The sequence below is a fragment of the Salvelinus namaycush genome, chromosome 35, assembly GCF_016432855.1.
Source record: "Salvelinus namaycush isolate Seneca chromosome 35, SaNama_1.0, whole genome shotgun sequence".
Taxonomy (NCBI): domain Eukaryota; kingdom Metazoa; phylum Chordata; class Actinopteri; order Salmoniformes; family Salmonidae; genus Salvelinus; species Salvelinus namaycush.
In genome coordinates, this window is record NC_052341.1 from 4,376,726 (window position 1) to 4,390,220 (window position 13,495).

General features: G+C 44.7%; 1 protein-coding gene and 1 pseudogene across 1 annotated transcript; one reads left to right on the plus strand and one right to left on the minus strand.

The window, feature by feature from the left end:
- Positions 1–222: 222 nt before the first annotated feature.
- mgme1 (mitochondrial genome maintenance exonuclease 1) lies at positions 223–4,129 on the plus strand. Its single transcript, XM_038975016.1, has 4 exons — positions 223–967; positions 1,095–1,335; positions 2,487–2,619; positions 3,479–4,129. Exons 1-4 carry the CDS (start codon positions 436–438, stop codon positions 3,611–3,613), a joined length of 1,041 nt encoding a protein of 346 aa, XP_038830944.1. The 5' UTR covers positions 223–435; the 3' UTR covers positions 3,614–4,129.
- Positions 4,130–9,399: 5,270 nt separating this feature from the next.
- LOC120029361 lies at positions 9,400–10,226 on the minus strand (annotated as a pseudogene).
- Positions 10,227–13,495: the final 3,269 nt, after the last annotated feature.

Consider the following 13,495-nt stretch of genomic DNA (forward strand, 5'->3'; position numbering starts at 1 on the left):
AATATGTGCACTTTTCAAACAAGCTTATTTTTGGGGGGCTGCTTCCAGCTACAATACCAACGTTAACTTTGGTTCCATGTCATAAAAACACGGACCAGTTTCAAAGACACACCTTCAAAGGAATTACTGGACTTGTAGTTTTTATATTCTGTCCCACACAGGATTTACGTGAGAAAAAATACAAGCCCCGGCAACCTCTCGCTCTCCGGTCAAAAAGTTGTAACAAACATGGCGCGATTTTTGGGATAGGTGACTACTCTCATCTAACTTAATTCGTTATTTTCTATCTTCATTAATTATTTAATGTAACCAAAACATAACCTAGGCGTTGCTGTCTTGAGTCACTTTAAATACCTAGCCGTAAACGCAGAGATAGAGCACACAGTGAAAGTTGTAGGATATATTTATTTAACTAGCTAACGTTAGCTAGCTAGAATGCGTTTACATCAGCTGTTGAGATGTGCCCAGCGTGTTGAGGAGTCATCTAGGGTTGTCAGTGGACTCTTCTCCCATTGTACCCGGACCTCCGTGAATAATTTCTCCACCTCCAATGTCTCTCCAGCTCGCAAGAAAAGCAGTCCATACAGTTCGGTGGACAGCGGACGCTACTCCTCACTCTTCAAGTCAGTTGTGTCCCACAGAGTCAGTGCTCAAACTCCCGACATCCTAGAGGAGCAAGATGCTCAAATCTACGGACCTGTGATAAAATCCCCAACACCATCCAAAGTGCCTAAAATCCTCCACCCGTTGCTCAACCAAGACAGGGTATTTGAATTTGGCGAAACTGAGCTTGGAGGGGCTCCAGCCAGAATTATCCTACGGAGGGGTCAGGACAGGGGCTCAGTGCCCAGCGTGACCCGTATCCTACAGGAGACTATGTCCCCGGAGCAACAGTTTTACCTGGAGAGATGGAGGAGGAAGATGATAGCTCAACTGGGAGAGGATGGCTTTAAGGAATACAGTCAGAGTAAGTAGGCAGAACCCTCTGATTCTAAAGTTTTTTTTAAGGCTCTAAAATATGAATGTTCTGCAAATGAGGATATGATACACACACACACACAGTCATTCAAATGACCCAAATGTTTCTATGTTAGATCTCTTCAGGCAAGGGAAGCTTTTCCATACGGCCGTGGAGAGTGTTCTCCCGTTGACAACAAAGGAGGTACCGGGGGAAGATCCTGAGGAGGCACCAGAGGTACCTTCGTCAGTAGAGGGATACATGGAAAGTGTACGCCATGTACTGGAGGACGTTAGGGGAGTGAGAGCCATCGAGAGCCGTGTACAGCATGAAAAACTAGGCTATCTGGGGATTGTGGACTGTGTGGCTCTCTACAGGTAAGGATGGTGATGATGGCCACGTTCCAGGCTAACTACATTGCAGACCACTAATAGATGTCTCTCTCAACAACTTGATAGGTGTTCAACATGTCAGCTAACCACATCACATGATGTAGTAATCTGATGTAATTCATTGTCTGCAATGTAGTCGACTCAATCTCTACCTGACCAGTCAGTTTATTTGGCCAAATCACACTTTTATTCATTCTCTCCACTTGTGTGATTTTATTTATTTGATTTAACTAGGCAAGTCAGTTAAGAACAAATTCTTATTTAAAATTACGGTCTTGAAAAAAGGCCTACTGTGGAGATGGGGGGCTTGCATTACAAATTAAAATATAGGACAAAACACACATCACGACAAGGGAGACCACAACACTACATAAAGAGAGACCTAGGACAACAACATAGCATGGCAGCAACACATGACAACACAGCATGGCAGCAACACCACATGACAACAACATGGCAGCAGCACAACATGGAAGCAGCACAAAACATGGTGCAAACATTATTTGGCACTGACAACAGCCCAAAGGCAATAATGTAGAGCCAACAATACATAATGCGAAGCAGCCACAACTGTCAGTAAAAGTGTCCATGATTGAGTCTTTGAATGAAGAGATTGAGATAAAACTGTCCAGTTTGAGTGTTTGTTGCAGCTCGTTCCAGTCGCTAGCTGCAGCGAACTGAAAAGAGGAGCGACCCAGGGATGTGTGTGCTTTGGGGACATTTAACAGAATGTGACTGGCAGAACGGGTGTTGTATGTGGAGGATGAGGGCTGCAGTAGGTATCTTAGATAGGGGGGAGTGAGGCCTAAGAGGGTTTTATAAATAAGCATCAACCAGTGGGTGTATACAGAGATTACCAGTTTACAGAGTATAGAGTGCAGTGATGTGTCCTATAAGGAGCATTAGTGGCAAATCTGATGGCGGAATGACAAAGAACATCTAGCTGCTCGAGAGCACCCTTACCTGCCGATCTATAAATTACGTCTCCGTAATCTACTATGGGTAGCCAGATAAAGCCTAGTCCTGGACTATAAAACATGCATGCTCAATGGAGAATCTAAATTGGAAGGGCCCTGGACTAGTTTTACATCTGTTTCTGGGAAACTGGCTCCTAAAGCTCAGCCTTCCTTCCTCAGGGGTGTGCTGTGTGTGATCGATTGGAAGACATCTGAGAGGTCTAAACCTTTCCTCAGCAACACCTACGACAACCCTCTACAGGTGGCAGCCTACGTTGGGGCCTTAAACAACGACGTGAACTACAACTACCAGGTAGGTGATTTGAGCGAGACCCCCAGTGATGTAGTGGTTAAAAAAAAAAATAGGTGGGTAAACGTTGACCGCAGTTCGTGGTGAGTTACAGTAACGTTCCCAGGAACTTTCAATGTATTTTTCAGCAGAAGATGGGTAATCGCTCACGGAAAATACAAAAGCTGCATAAATGGCATTTACCCGTGTTTACCCTCCACTACACTACCACTGGAGACCACCATACTCTCTCAGCCTGTTCTAATTCGCTTTCTACCATTCCTCCTTGGCCCTAACCCTGCAATGTTTGCAGTTCTGGGTAGTTATAAGCAGTGTAGTGAAGGAGCTTCCAGTTCTTTAGGTTCTGGGTAGGTATAAGCAGTGTAGTGAAGGAGCTTCCAGTTCTTTAGGTTCTGGGTAGGTATAAGCAGTGTAGTGAAGGAGCTTCCAGTTCTTTAGGTTCTGGGTAGTTATAAGCAGTGTAGTGAAGGAGCTTCCAGTTCTTTAGGTTCTGGGTAGGTATAAGCAGTATAGTGAAGGAGCTTCCAGTTCTTTAGGTTCTGGGTAGGTATAAGCAGTATAGTGAAGGAGCTTCCAGTTCTTTAGGTTCTGGGTAGGTATAAGCAGTATAGTGAAGGAGCTTCCAGTTCTTTAGGTTCTGGGTAGGTATAAGCAGTGTAGTGAAAGAACTTCCAGTATTGCTGCCACCTTACAGATTTGCAAACGTCCAAGAGTTAGGGCCAAGGGGGAGGGGCAGGGAGCAAATTGGGACTGGCTGACTCTCTGTCTCCGACCATGAAACATGACCATATCTCTTTCCTACATGCTAAACTATGTGCTTGATTTCCTACATGGCTTACCCCCCCCCCCCTTGTCCCTGCAGGTTGAGAATGGACTGATCGTGGTGGCCTATAAAGATGGTTCCCCAGCCCATCCTCATACACTGAGCTCAGAGCAGGTGCTACAGTACTGGGAGAGATGGCTGGTACGACTGGAGGAGTACACCGAGAGGAGGTGAAGGAATAGTGTCTTTGCTGCTTGATGTAGCAGATGGACCTAGAAGTACTCTCACCCCCAGAAACAGAAAGTGCTTGGCTTTTCTGACACTCAGTCACATTTGACTGGTGACTTGGACAAACGAGTGTCACAGTCTGCTCAGAAACAGATAATTTAGCATGTTTTTCTCTGACCTGTGACTGTCTTTTTGCGTCATTGCCCGATTTTTGAGCTTGACAAGTTTGAAAACAGTTCTTATTTTAGTGTAGAGTTGTGTTTACCTCAAGGTTGTATTCAAGCTAGAAAATGCATCGCTGACCCTTACACTGTGTTGAGAATGTTAAATTGTTGTACAGTACAACATTTTGTCTCGTCTAAACCTTTTGAGTTGTTTTGCTTTTAAAGTATAAAACATCACTTCTGAGGAAATCGAACCACTAGGTGGCAGCATCAGCCTGTGAAGTTCAGCAATCAACAAAGGTGAAACGAGACAGTTTCTATTTTTAGTTTTATACAATAAAATGATTCAAAAGAAAAAGCACCCTCCATTTCAGTTATTGAATTAACATTTACCAATCAGATCTCTAAACACAACACTGATAAAAATGTTATAGCTAAGAATACATTTGAATGTTTTCCTTTGTGGTGTTCTACTGTAAACGACACAGCTTACACTAAAAATGAGCATGGACGAGCACAACTTAATATTTGCTAGTGTAAAAGACATTTGAATCATGTGCATTGATAAGATGCATATAAAAGCATAATATTTAATGACTGTTCAAAGTAATATTGGGTCAAAGTTCATCCTCTTGCAATGATATATACAGTTTTTATTTTATTTCACCTTTATTTAACCAGGTAGGCTAGTTCAGAACAAGTTCTCATTTACAACTGCGACCTGGCCAAGATAAAGCAAAGCAGTGTGACACAGACAACAACACAGAGTTACACATGGAATAAACAATAAACAAGCCAATAACACAGTAGAAAAAAAGAAAGTCTATATACAGTGTGTGCAAAAGGCATGAGGAGGTAGGCAATAAATAGGCCATAGTAGTGAAGAATTACAATTTAGCAGATTAACACTGGAGTGATAAATGAGCAGATGATGTGTAAGTAGAGATACTGGTGTGAAAAAGAGCAGAAAAGTAAATAAAAACACTATGGGGATGAGGTAGGTAGATTGGATGGGCTATTTACAGATGGACTATGTACAGCTGCAGCGATTGGTTAGCTGATGTTTAAAGTTGGTGAAGGAAATATAAGTCTTCAGCGATTTTTGCAATTCGTTCCAGTCACAGGCAGCAGATAATTGGAAAGAAAGGCGGCCAAATGAGGTGTTGGCTTTGGGGATGATCAGTGAGATATACAGTGGGGCAAAAAAGTATTTAGTCAGCCACCAATTGTGCAAGTTCTCCCACTTAAAAAGATGAGAGAGGCCTGTAATTTTCATCATAGGTACACTTCAACTATGACACAAAATGAGAGAAAAAAATCCAGAAAATCACATTGTAGGATTTTTAATGAATTTATTTGCAAATTATGGTGGAAAATAAGTATTTGGTCACCTACAAACAAGCAAGATTTCTGGCTCTCACAGACCTGTAACTTCTTCTTTAAGAGGCTCCTCTGTCCTCCACTCGTTACCTGTATTAATGGCACCTGTTTGAACTTGTTATCAGTATAAAATACACCTGTCCACAACCTCAAACAGTCACACTCCAAACTCCACTATGGCCAAGACCAAAGAGCTGTCAAAGGACACCAGAAACAAAATTGTAGACCTGCACCAGGCTGGGAAGACTGAATCTGCAATAGGTAAGCAGCTTGGTTTGAAGAAATCAACTGTGGGAGCAATTATTAGGAAATGGAAAACATACAAGACCACTGATAATCTCCCTCGATCTGGGGCTCCACGCAAGATCTCACCCCGTGGGGTCAAAATGATCACAAGAACGGTGAGCAAAAATCCCAGAACCACACAGGGGGACCTAGTGAATGACCTGCAGAGAGCTGGGACCAAAGTAACAAAGCCTACCATCAGTAACACACTACGCCACCAGGAACTCAAATCCTGCAGTGCCAGACGTGTCCCCCTGCTTAAGCCAGTACATGTCCAGGCCCGTCTGAAGTTTGCTAGAGAGCATTTGGATGATCCAGAAGAAGATTGGGAGAATGTCATATGGTCAGATGAAAGCAAAATATAACTTTTTGGTAAAAACTCAACTCGTCGTGTTTGGAGGACAAAGAATGCTGAGTTGCATCCAAAGAACACCATACCTACTGTGAAGCATGGGGGTGGAAACATCATGCTTTGGGGCTGTTTCTCTGCAAAGGGACCAGGACGACTGATCCGTGTAAAGGAAAGAATGAATGGGGCCATGTATCGTGAGATTTTGAGGGAAAACCTCCTTCCATCAGCAAGGGCATTGAAGATGAAACGTGGCTGGGTTTTTCAGCATGACAATGATCCCAAACACACCGCCCGGGCAACGAAGGAGTGGCTTCGTAAGAAGCATTTCAAGGTCCTGGAGTGGCCTAGCCAGTCTCCAGATCTCAACCCCATAGAAAATCTTTGGAGGGAGTTGAAAGTCCGTGTTGCCCAGCAACAGCCCCAAAACATCACTGCTCTAGACGAGATCTGCATGGAGGAATGGGCCAAAATACCAGCAACAGTGTGTGAAAACCTTGTGAAGACTTACAGAAAACGTTTGACCTCTGTCATTGCCAACAAAGGGTATATAACAAAGTATTGAGATAAACTTTTGTTGTTGACCAAATACTTATTTTCCACCATAATTTGCAAATAAATTCATTAAAAATCCTACAATGTGATTTTCTAGATTTTTTTTTCTCATTTTGTCTGTCGTAGTTGAAGTGTACCTATTATGAGAATTACAGGCCTCTCATCTTTTTAAGTGGGAGAACTTGCACAGCTGGTGGCTGACTAAATACTTTTTTGCCCCACTATACCTGCTGGAACGTGTGCTACGGGTGGGTGTTGTTATCGTGACCAGTGAGCTGAGATAAGGCGGAGCTTTACCTAGCATAGACTTATAGATGACCTGGAGCCAGTGGGTCTGGCGACTAATATGTAGCGAGGGCCAGCCGACTAGAGCATACAGGTCGCAGTTGTGGGTGGTATAAGGTGATTTGGTAACAAAACGGATGGTACTGTGATAACTCAGCAAACTGGATGCAGTCTGTGTATTGGAAGCTATTTTGTAGATGACATCGCCGAAGTCGAGGATCGGTAGGATAGTCAGTTTTACTAGGGTAAGTAGTGAAGGAGGCTTTGTTGTGAAATAGAAAGCTGATTCTAGATTTGATTTTGGATTGGAGATGTTTAATATGAGTCTGGAAGGAGAGTTTACAGTCTAGCCAGACACCTAGGTATTTATAGCTGTCCACATATTCTAGGTCAGAACCGTCCAGGGTGGTGATGCTAGTCGGACGGGCTGGTGCGGGCAGCGATCGGTTGAAAAGCATGCATTTGGTTTTACTAGCGTTTAAGAGCAGTTGGAGGCCACGGAAGGAGTGTTGTATGGCATTGAAGCTCGTTTGGAGGTTAGTTAGCACAGTGTCCAAGGAAGGGCCAGAAGTATACAGAATGGTGTCGTCTGCGTAGAGGTGGATCAGGGAATCACCCGCAGCAAGAGCGACATCATTGATATATACAGAGAAAAGAGTCGGCCCGAGAATTGAACCCTGTGGTACGCCCATAGAGACTGCCAGAAGTCCGGACAACATGCCCTCCGATTTGACACACTGCACTCTGTCTGCAAAGTAGTTGGTGAACCAGGCGAGGCAGTCATTAGAGAAACCCAGGCTGTTGAGTCTGCCGATAAGAATACGGTGATTGACAGAGTCTAAAGCCTTGGCCAGGTCGATGAAGACGGCTGTACAGTAATGTCTCTTCTCGATGGCGGTTATGATATCGTTTAGTACCTTGAGCGTGGCTGAGGTGCACCTGTGACCGGGTGAACGTGTGCTACGGGTGGGTGTTGTTATCGTGATCAGTGAGCTGAGATAAGATTTAGTTGAAGTCGGAAGTTTACATATACCTTAGCCAAATACATTTAAACTCAGTTTCACAATTTCTGACATTTAATCCTTGTAAAAATTCCGTCTTAGGTCAGTTAGGATAACCACTTTATTTTAAGAATGTGAAATGTCAGAGTAATAGTAGAGAGAATGATTTATTTCAGCTTTTATTTCTTTCATCACATTCCCAGTGGGTCAGAAGTTTACATGCACTCAATTAGTATTTGGTAGCATTGCCTTTAAATTGTTTAACTTGGGTCAAACTTTTCGGGTAGCCTTCCACAAGCTTCCCACAATAAGTTGGGTGAATTTTGGCCCATTCCTCCTGACAAAGCTGGTGTAACTGAGTCAGGTTTGTAGGCCTCCTTGCTCACACAGGCTTTTTCAGTTCTGCCCACAAATGTTCTATGGGATTGAGGTCAGGGCTTTGTGATGGTCACTCCAATACCTTGACTTTGTTGTCCTTAAGCCATTTTGCCACAACTTTGGAAGTATGCTTGGGGTCATTGTCCATTTGGAAGACCCATTTGCAACCAAGCTTTAACTTCCTGACTGATGTCTTGAGATGTTGCTTCAATATATCAACACAATTTTCCTCCCTCATGATGCCATCTATTTGGTGAAGTGCACCAGTCCCTCCTGCAGCAAAGCACCCCCACAGCATGATGCTGCCACCCCCGTGCTTCACGGTTGGGATGGTGTTCTTCGGCTTGCAAGCCTCCCCATTTTTCTTCAAAACATAATGATGGTCATTATGGCCAACAGTTCTATTTTTGTTTCATCAGACCAGAGAACATTTCTCCAAAAAGTACGATCTTTGTCCCCATGTGCAGTTGCAAACCGTAGTCTGGCTTTTTTTATGGAGGTTTAGGAGCAGTGGCTTCTTCCTTGCTGAGCGGCCTTTCAGGTTATGTTGATATAGGACTTGTTTTACTGTGGATATAGATACTTTTGTACCTGTTTCCTCCAGCATCTTCACAAGGCCCTTTGCTGTTGTGCTAGAATTGATTTGCACTTTTCGCACCAAAGTATGTTCATCTCTAGGAGACAGAACGCGTCTCCTTCCTGAGCGGTATGACGGATGCGTGGTCCCATGGTGTTTATACTTGGGTACTTTTGTTTGTACAGATGAACGTGGTACCTACAGGCGTTTGGAAATTGCTCCCAAGGATGAACCAGACTTGTGGAGGTCTACAATTTATTTATGAGGTCTTGACTGATTTCTTTTGATTTTCCCATGATGTCAAGCAAAGATGCACTGAGTTTAAAGGTAGGCCTTGAAATACATCCACAGGTACACCTCCAATTGACTCAAATGATGTAAATTAGCCTAACAGAAGCTTCTAAAGCCATGACATCATTTTCTGGAATTTTCCAAGCTGTTTAAAGGCACAGTTAACTTTGTGTATGTAAACTTTTGACCCACTGAATTGTGATACAGGGAATTATAAGTGAAATATTCTGTAAACAATTGTTGGAAAAAGGACTTGTGTCATGCACAAAGTAGATGTCCTAACTGACTTGCCAAAACTATAGTTTGTTAACAGGAAAATGTGTGGAGTGGTTAAAAAACTAGTTTTAATGACTAACTTCCGACTTCAACTATATATATGATCTTTCCATACACTTGCTTTTTATGTGGATCGAGTAGCTTTTATTGTCAACATTGATCTCTATGCAATACCTTAGTCTCAAACTGTTAAAGGGGAACCATGCAGCCCTGTATTGAGGGTCTTTAATAAAGGCCAGAACTAGCTAACACTAATAATGGAACTGGTACCATGCAGCCCTGTATTGAGGGTCCTCAGTAAAGCCCAGGCTGGTGAAGAGACTGTAGGACAGTGTGTTCTCCTCTATGAAGCAGTACACTGAGTAGCCCTGAGCATAGAGCCTCCTGGGCATGCTGCTGACCAGGGCTTTGGCCAGCCCCTGTCCTCTGTGCTCCGGCAGGGTGTACAGGATACCTGGGACAGGGTACGAACCATAGTTTTGGTAATTATTTTCAGAGGGGAACATGTCATATGTATAAAAGCACCCCTTGGTTCTGTTCAGGTGAGAGTTGTGTAGATGGTATATACCCATGACACTGGAGGGCTAGGTCAGAACCCTGGCTATGGGCTGCTGGCTGTCTGGATCCAGCACACAGCAGGATGGGTAGTTCTGGATCCTGTTCATCCAGACACTGTGCTCCGCGTTCCCGACCTTCCGGGTTTTGTTGACTAGATCACTGTGAGATTCATCCGGGGAGGATATCCTTGATTCAATTTCACTGTGGAATCGCCCATAGTCTAACCAGCTGGCTAAACCTTGTAATAATCATGGGTGAGTTACCAATACATGCAGGGCACGTGCCCAGGGGCCCTGACCTCCAGGGGGCTCCCATTGATCTTGTTAGTCACTCACTCAGATATCATATGAACATGGCATAAGTCATGGCATAATGTGTAGAATTGCAGGAAATTTGCTTTAAAACTGAAGAAAAATAACTCCACTACAAAATGGAGAAACCAAGAATAGAAAATGTAGCACCCTGTGTTTGTGACTAAGTCCATCGCACCTGGAAGGTGGGATGAATCATGGAGCGTCATCATGTGACACACAGCCACTTTCATTCTCTGGCACCTTTCTCTCAGAATCCATCACCATATCCTCATGACTGGTGCCTGGAATAGGAGACGGCTGTACTGTTGGCAGACTACAGCTTTCATGTCATGTTGCAGAGTGTTTAGAGTAAACTGTTCCTTGCAAAACGTTGTGCTATGATGTGGGACTGATGAAAACACCCCAGATCCCAGCGGTCTAGAGAACACCAGACACCAGGGTCTGTATCTATCACCCCAGATCCCAGCGGTCTAGAGACCACCAGACACCAGGGTCTGTATCTATCACCCAGATTCCAGCGGTCTAGAGACCACCAGACACCAGGGTCTGTATCTATCACCCAGATCCCAGCGGTCTAGAGAACACCAGACACCAGGGTCTGTATCTATCACTCCAGATCCCAGGGTCTAGAGAACACCAGACACCAGGGTCTGTATCTATCACCCCAGATCCCAGGGTCTAGAGAACACCAGACACCAGGGTCTGTATCTATCACCCAGATCCCAGCGGTCTATAGACAACCTGAACCCAGGGTCTGTATCTATCACCCCAGATCCCAGGGTCTAGAGACCACCAGACACCAGGGTCTGTATCTATCACCCCAGATCCTAGCGGTCTAGAGAACACCAGACACCAGGGTCTGTATCTATCACCCAGATCCCAGCGGTCTATAGACAACCTGAACCCAGGGTCTGTATCTATCACCCCAGATACCAGGGTCTAGAGACCACCAGACACCAGGGTCTGTATCTATCACCCAGATCCCAGCGGTCTATAGACAACCTGAACCCAGGGTCTGTATCTATCACCCCAGATCCCAGGGTCTAGAGACCACCAGACACCAGGGTCTGTATCTATCACCCCAGATCCCAGTGGTCTATAGACAACCTGAACCCAGGGTCTGTATCTATCACCCCAGATCCCAGGGTCTAGAGACCACCAGACACCAGGGTCTGTATCTATCACCACAGATCCCAGCGGTCTAGAGAACACCAGACACCAGGGTCTGTATCTATCACCCCAGATCCCAGGGTCTAGAGAACACCAGACACCAGGGTCTGTATCTACCACCCAGATCCCAGCGGTCTAGAGAACACCAGACACCAGGGTCTGTATCTATCACCCAGATCCCAGGGTCTAGAGAACACCAGACACCAGGGTCTGTATCTATCACCCCAGATCCCAGGGTCTAGAGACAACCTGAACCCAGGGTCTGTATCTATCACCCCAGATCCCAGTGGTCTATAGACAACCTGACACCAGGGTCTGTATCTATCACCCCAGATCCCAGTGGTCTATAGACAACCTGACACCAGGGTCTGTATCTATCACCCCAGATCCCAGTGGTCTATAGACAACCTGACACCAGGGTCTGTATCTATCACCCCAGATCCCAGCGGTCTATAGACAACCAGACACCAGGGTCTGTATCTATAACCCCAGATCCCAGGGTCTAGAGACAACCAGACACCAGGGTCTGTATCTATCACCCCAGATCCCAGGGTCTAGAGACAACCAGACACCAGGGTCTGTATCTATCACCCCAGATCCCAGGGTCTAGAGACTACCAGACACCAGGTTCTGTATCTATCACCCCAGATCCCAGGGTCTAGAGACAACCAGACACCAGGGTCTGTATCTATCACCCCAGATCCCAGGGTCTAGAGACTACCAGACACCAGGGTCTGTATCTATCATCCCAGCGGTCTAGAGACCACCAGACACCAGGGTCTGTATGTATAAAGTGCCTTACAATAGGAGTGCTGATCTAGGATCAGGTTCTACCTGTTCATAATAATCTGATTATCATGCACAACCTTGATGCATACGGCCAGGTCTTACATTACTTGTACAATAGGCATTTTTCTTACTTCAATGGGACTTCCTGGATAAAGCAATAAGTTAAATAAATTGAAAATAATTGGGAGCTCACTATCCCACTGTACGGCAGCAGGGCAAGACTGAGTTTAGGGGGTAGTGCTAGTCCAGGCTGTCGGTGAGTGTTCCTCCGCTATGTTAGTCCACTCTTAGAAAAAGCATACACATCTGTTCTAAGAGTGTAAAGGAACGCGCACTAGCGACCTAGACCATAGCGTGCATTTTAATATGTCTTGTTCTAGTTTCATGTAGTTGCCTGCTCACATTATGGTTTGTAGAGAATGACATTAAAACCCCTTCATGTGAGGTAGACTGATTAAATATTTTATGAATCAAATGTTATGAAAAAAAAAGTTACAAAAATTGTAAAGGTAAAATATCTATCACATGACACATTTAGTAATGACTGCATTTGCTTTCCAAGCTACGTTTAACCTGCGATTGTATTTTGAAATTGTCAAAAGGCAAACTGACAGCTGCAACCAAATATAGACATATAATCCATAGATGGCAGTTCTCATTCAAGTCAAGACTGTCAGACATTTTGTGTCGTTATCTGTCGTGGCCTAGTACAGTCTTTTTACTAGCTAGGTCCATCTACTTTAAGTGCTGCCTGTCTTCCCAGTGACCTGCTAACCTGTGGACTACCCTTCAGTCCCTTGACTTTTTGATGTCTGTCTTTGATTCATTTCTTTCCAACTCTCTTTCCGCTCCTTGCCTCTTTTGACCTCACCCTTTCCCAATCCCTTCCCACTCACAAGGCAGGCAAGTTGCTTGCCTCTCATCTTTACTGGAGGCTGTTTGCCTAATAATCTCACTGTCTGATAATAGTCTCTGATCACAGCTTTGTTTCCTTTCCTGTGTCTCTTTCCTCCAACTCTAACCACTCAGCCCCTACCCAGATGGTCATGCGCCATCGCAATCATCGCTCTCTCCCTCCCATTACTCTCTCCTCTTCTATCCTGTCATCTCCCTTCTGCTAAATCCTTGCCCCTTCCTGTCTCCTGATTCTGCCTCTTTAACCCTACTCTCCTCCCTTTCCACATCCTATGACTCGCACTGTCCTCTTTCCTCTCGGTCGTCCCCTCCTGCTCTGTGGCTGAGCTGCCTCTAACCCTAGGAAACTATTTTCCACCTTCTCCTCCCTCCTTAATCCACCACCTCCTCCCCCTCCATCCTCCCTCTCTGCGGATGACTTTCAACCACAGGCTAGGGTGGGGGGGTTATAAATTGTGGTATTTTTGTTCAGTGGAGAAACCATTGAGGACAGGGAAGAATGACCTTCTATTTTCCAGCATAACTATGATTTGTTTTCTTTGAATAAAGATATTTTTCACCCACTGATTTGCTTTGGGGTCTGTGTTATTGAAGAATAACA

What these genes read in the sequence shown, in the direction of transcription:
- mgme1 (XM_038975016.1), top strand. Translation starts at nt 436, where the DNA reads ATGCGTTTACATCAGCTGTTGAGATGTGCCCAGCGTGTTGAGGAGTCA. An exon ending in CTTTAAGGAATACAGTCAGA is followed by an intron (nt 968 to 1,094) that starts GTAAGTAGGCAG and finishes TTTCTATGTTAG; the next exon opens with ATCTCTTCAGGCAAGGGAAG. An exon ending in ACGTGAACTACAACTACCAG is followed by an intron (nt 2,620 to 3,478) that starts GTAGGTGATTTG and finishes TTGTCCCTGCAG; the next exon opens with GTTGAGAATGGACTGATCGT.